General features: G+C 41.4%; 1 protein-coding gene across 1 annotated transcript in view; it reads left to right on the top strand.

Annotated features, from left to right (window-relative positions):
- The window catches only part of LOC115224493 (fibroblast growth factor receptor 3-like), a 20044-nt gene that overhangs the window by 6827 nt on the left and 10717 nt on the right, over nt 1-2500 (top strand). The window contains exons 4-5 of the mRNA XM_029795403.2: nt 368-603; nt 1246-1378. Coding sequence (XP_029651263.2) covers nt 368-603; nt 1246-1378 — 369 coding nt within the window. The remainder of the gene's footprint in view (nt 1-367; nt 604-1245; nt 1379-2500) is intronic.

Genomic DNA, 2500 nt, shown 5'->3' with positions numbered 1-2500 from the left:
GCGTTAGGGGTGATGTGGTCACAGAAATTGTCTGACAGCCATGACTGGGTTCTCTCCTGCTTGTGTGGCGTGGTGCAGAGTCCTGTTGCCAGACATAGGGTATTCCAGCAGTCCCGCTTCTTCACTCAGGGTGGCACTACCTCCACCAGGCACTTGGTGTAGGGAAGGTGGGAGGGGAGGGGAGGGAGGGGAGATGGGAGGGAGGCAACACCAGTTGCCTCACACTGTGTCCAACAAAAATCCTTTACATGCAAGTAAAAATCATAAATATCTGGTATTTTCTGCAATGATCACGTTATTTACATTATTTACATTTGACGGATATTTGTCCCTCATCTGAACAGTTAATTTTAATGTTTAATTCCAGAAATTCAAAAGTGGTTCCCAAGCATTGAATCTTTAGTCTACAATAAGACGGTGCACAAAATAATTGGTAATTTCTCATGGATGGCACCGATTAACAGAACAAATATCAAATATCTTGTGGCTTGGCAAGCGCCTGGATATATGGACCAATCAAATATTTTGCTGGCTGGTAAAGTGAAATGTGAAGAAACTTCGGTTTTACTTGTCTTGGAACCATCATTCATTTACAAAATCAAGGTTGGTATTTATCTAATTATTATTGTTGTTAATTTTTTAAAATAATTATTTTATATAATAATATCACATATCAGGCACAGGAGTGGCTGTGTGGTAAGTAGCTTGCTTACCAACCACATGGTTTTGGGTTCAGAATAATGTGTGAATATTGGGTTAAAAAAATCCTTTGGATAAGAAAAGTCAAAGGCTGCTTGGGAACTTGAACCCACAGATCCTGTGAACATGACAAGCATTCAACAAATAGACAAGAGCATCCAGTCCACACTACGTATTGGTTGGCATTTGGAAGGGCATCGAACTGTAAAAACCATACCAAAACTGTCCTCACCTTTGCTGGTGCCACATTAAAAGCACTTAGTCCACTCTACAGGGTGGTTGGTGTTAGGAAGGCCGGAGGGTATATCAGCCGAAACATTGTATTAACAAGAAACAAGATGTAGACAAATATCCATCAAATGTAAATAATGTAAATAACCTCTAAATAATAATTAGAGCTTATATTGAATAATTTAGAAATTAAATCATACAAAAGAATAAGCAAAAAAAAGGGGACAACTTCAATTGGCATTACTGTACTTGTTCATGTGTAAGGTGTTTGACATTCAACGTTTTCTTAATTGTAATATCACAATCTATTGGCAGGTAACTGCTGTCTACCAGACAAACGCAGGAACCAATAAATCGGCCCAAAGCAGTCCGTTGTATGTAAACACAACCATTTCAGGAATAATAAGTGAGAAGAAAGTGATAACGAGGAATATCCGTCTCAAAGAAAGTATGTACTCAATGATGTTAATATTCTTGTTGTTGTTGTTGTTATTGTTGTTGTCATTAAGGCAGTGAGTTGGCAGAATCATTGGTATGCTGTGTTTTGGAGGCAATCTGGCAGAAACCTTAGCATGCATTAGGAAGGGCATCCAACTGTAGAAACCCCTGCCAGATCAGATTGGAGCCTGGTACAGCCCCATCTGGTTCACCAGTCCTCAGTCATATCGTCCAACACATGCTAGCATGGAAAGCGGATGTTAAACAATGATGATGATGATGATGATGATGATGATGATGATGATCTTCTGTCAAGAGTAGGTTGGGTGCTTTTTATCAGCTGTGTGCAGCATCCAGCTGTAGAAACCCTTGCCAGATCAGATTGGAGCCTGGTGCAGCCATCTGGTTCACCAGTCCTCAGTCAAATCGTCCAACCCATGCTAGCATGGAAAGCGGACGTTAAACAATGATGATGATGATGATCTTCTGTCAAGAGTAGGTTGGGTGCTTTTCATCAGCTGTGTGCAGGGGCAGACTGAGCCGTCAGTCAATCGGGCACTGCTCAAGGGCCCAGGGCTCTGAGGAGCCTTGCACTCTACTAAATCAATGCTAAGGGGTCCAGTAAACAGTTATACCCAAGGGCTCTTAGTACTCTCAGTCTGCCCCTGGCTGAGTGCATAGTAAGATCTTGCTAAGCAATTTTGAGTCAAGAGTGAAGCCAATTACATTGGACCCCAGTACTGAACTGGTACTTTAATGATGTTTAGGCCTAATTAACTGTGAAATAGCGACCAACTCTGGGGGAGAATTAAATTAACAGATGCTATTGATAGCAACGTGATACAAGTGAAGGCAATATTTGGCGATGTGATATACCAGACTACTACTACTACTACTACTACTACTGCTACTACTACTACTACTGCTACTACTACTACTACTACTGCTACTGCTACTACTACTACTACTGCTGCTGCTACTACTACTACTACTACTACTACTACTACTGCTACTACTACTACTACTACTGCTGCTGCTGCTGCTGCTGCTGCTGCTGCTACTACTACTACTACTACTACTACTACTACTGCTGCTGCTGTTGTTGTTGTTGCTGTTAAGCAACAAGATGGGT

This window comes from Octopus sinensis, linkage group LG25 (genome assembly GCF_006345805.1).
Source record: "Octopus sinensis linkage group LG25, ASM634580v1, whole genome shotgun sequence".
NCBI lineage: Eukaryota > Metazoa > Mollusca > Cephalopoda > Octopoda > Octopodidae > Octopus > Octopus sinensis.
Note: the sequence above shows the minus strand (reverse complement) of the source record. Positions and strands in the feature narration are given on the sequence as shown.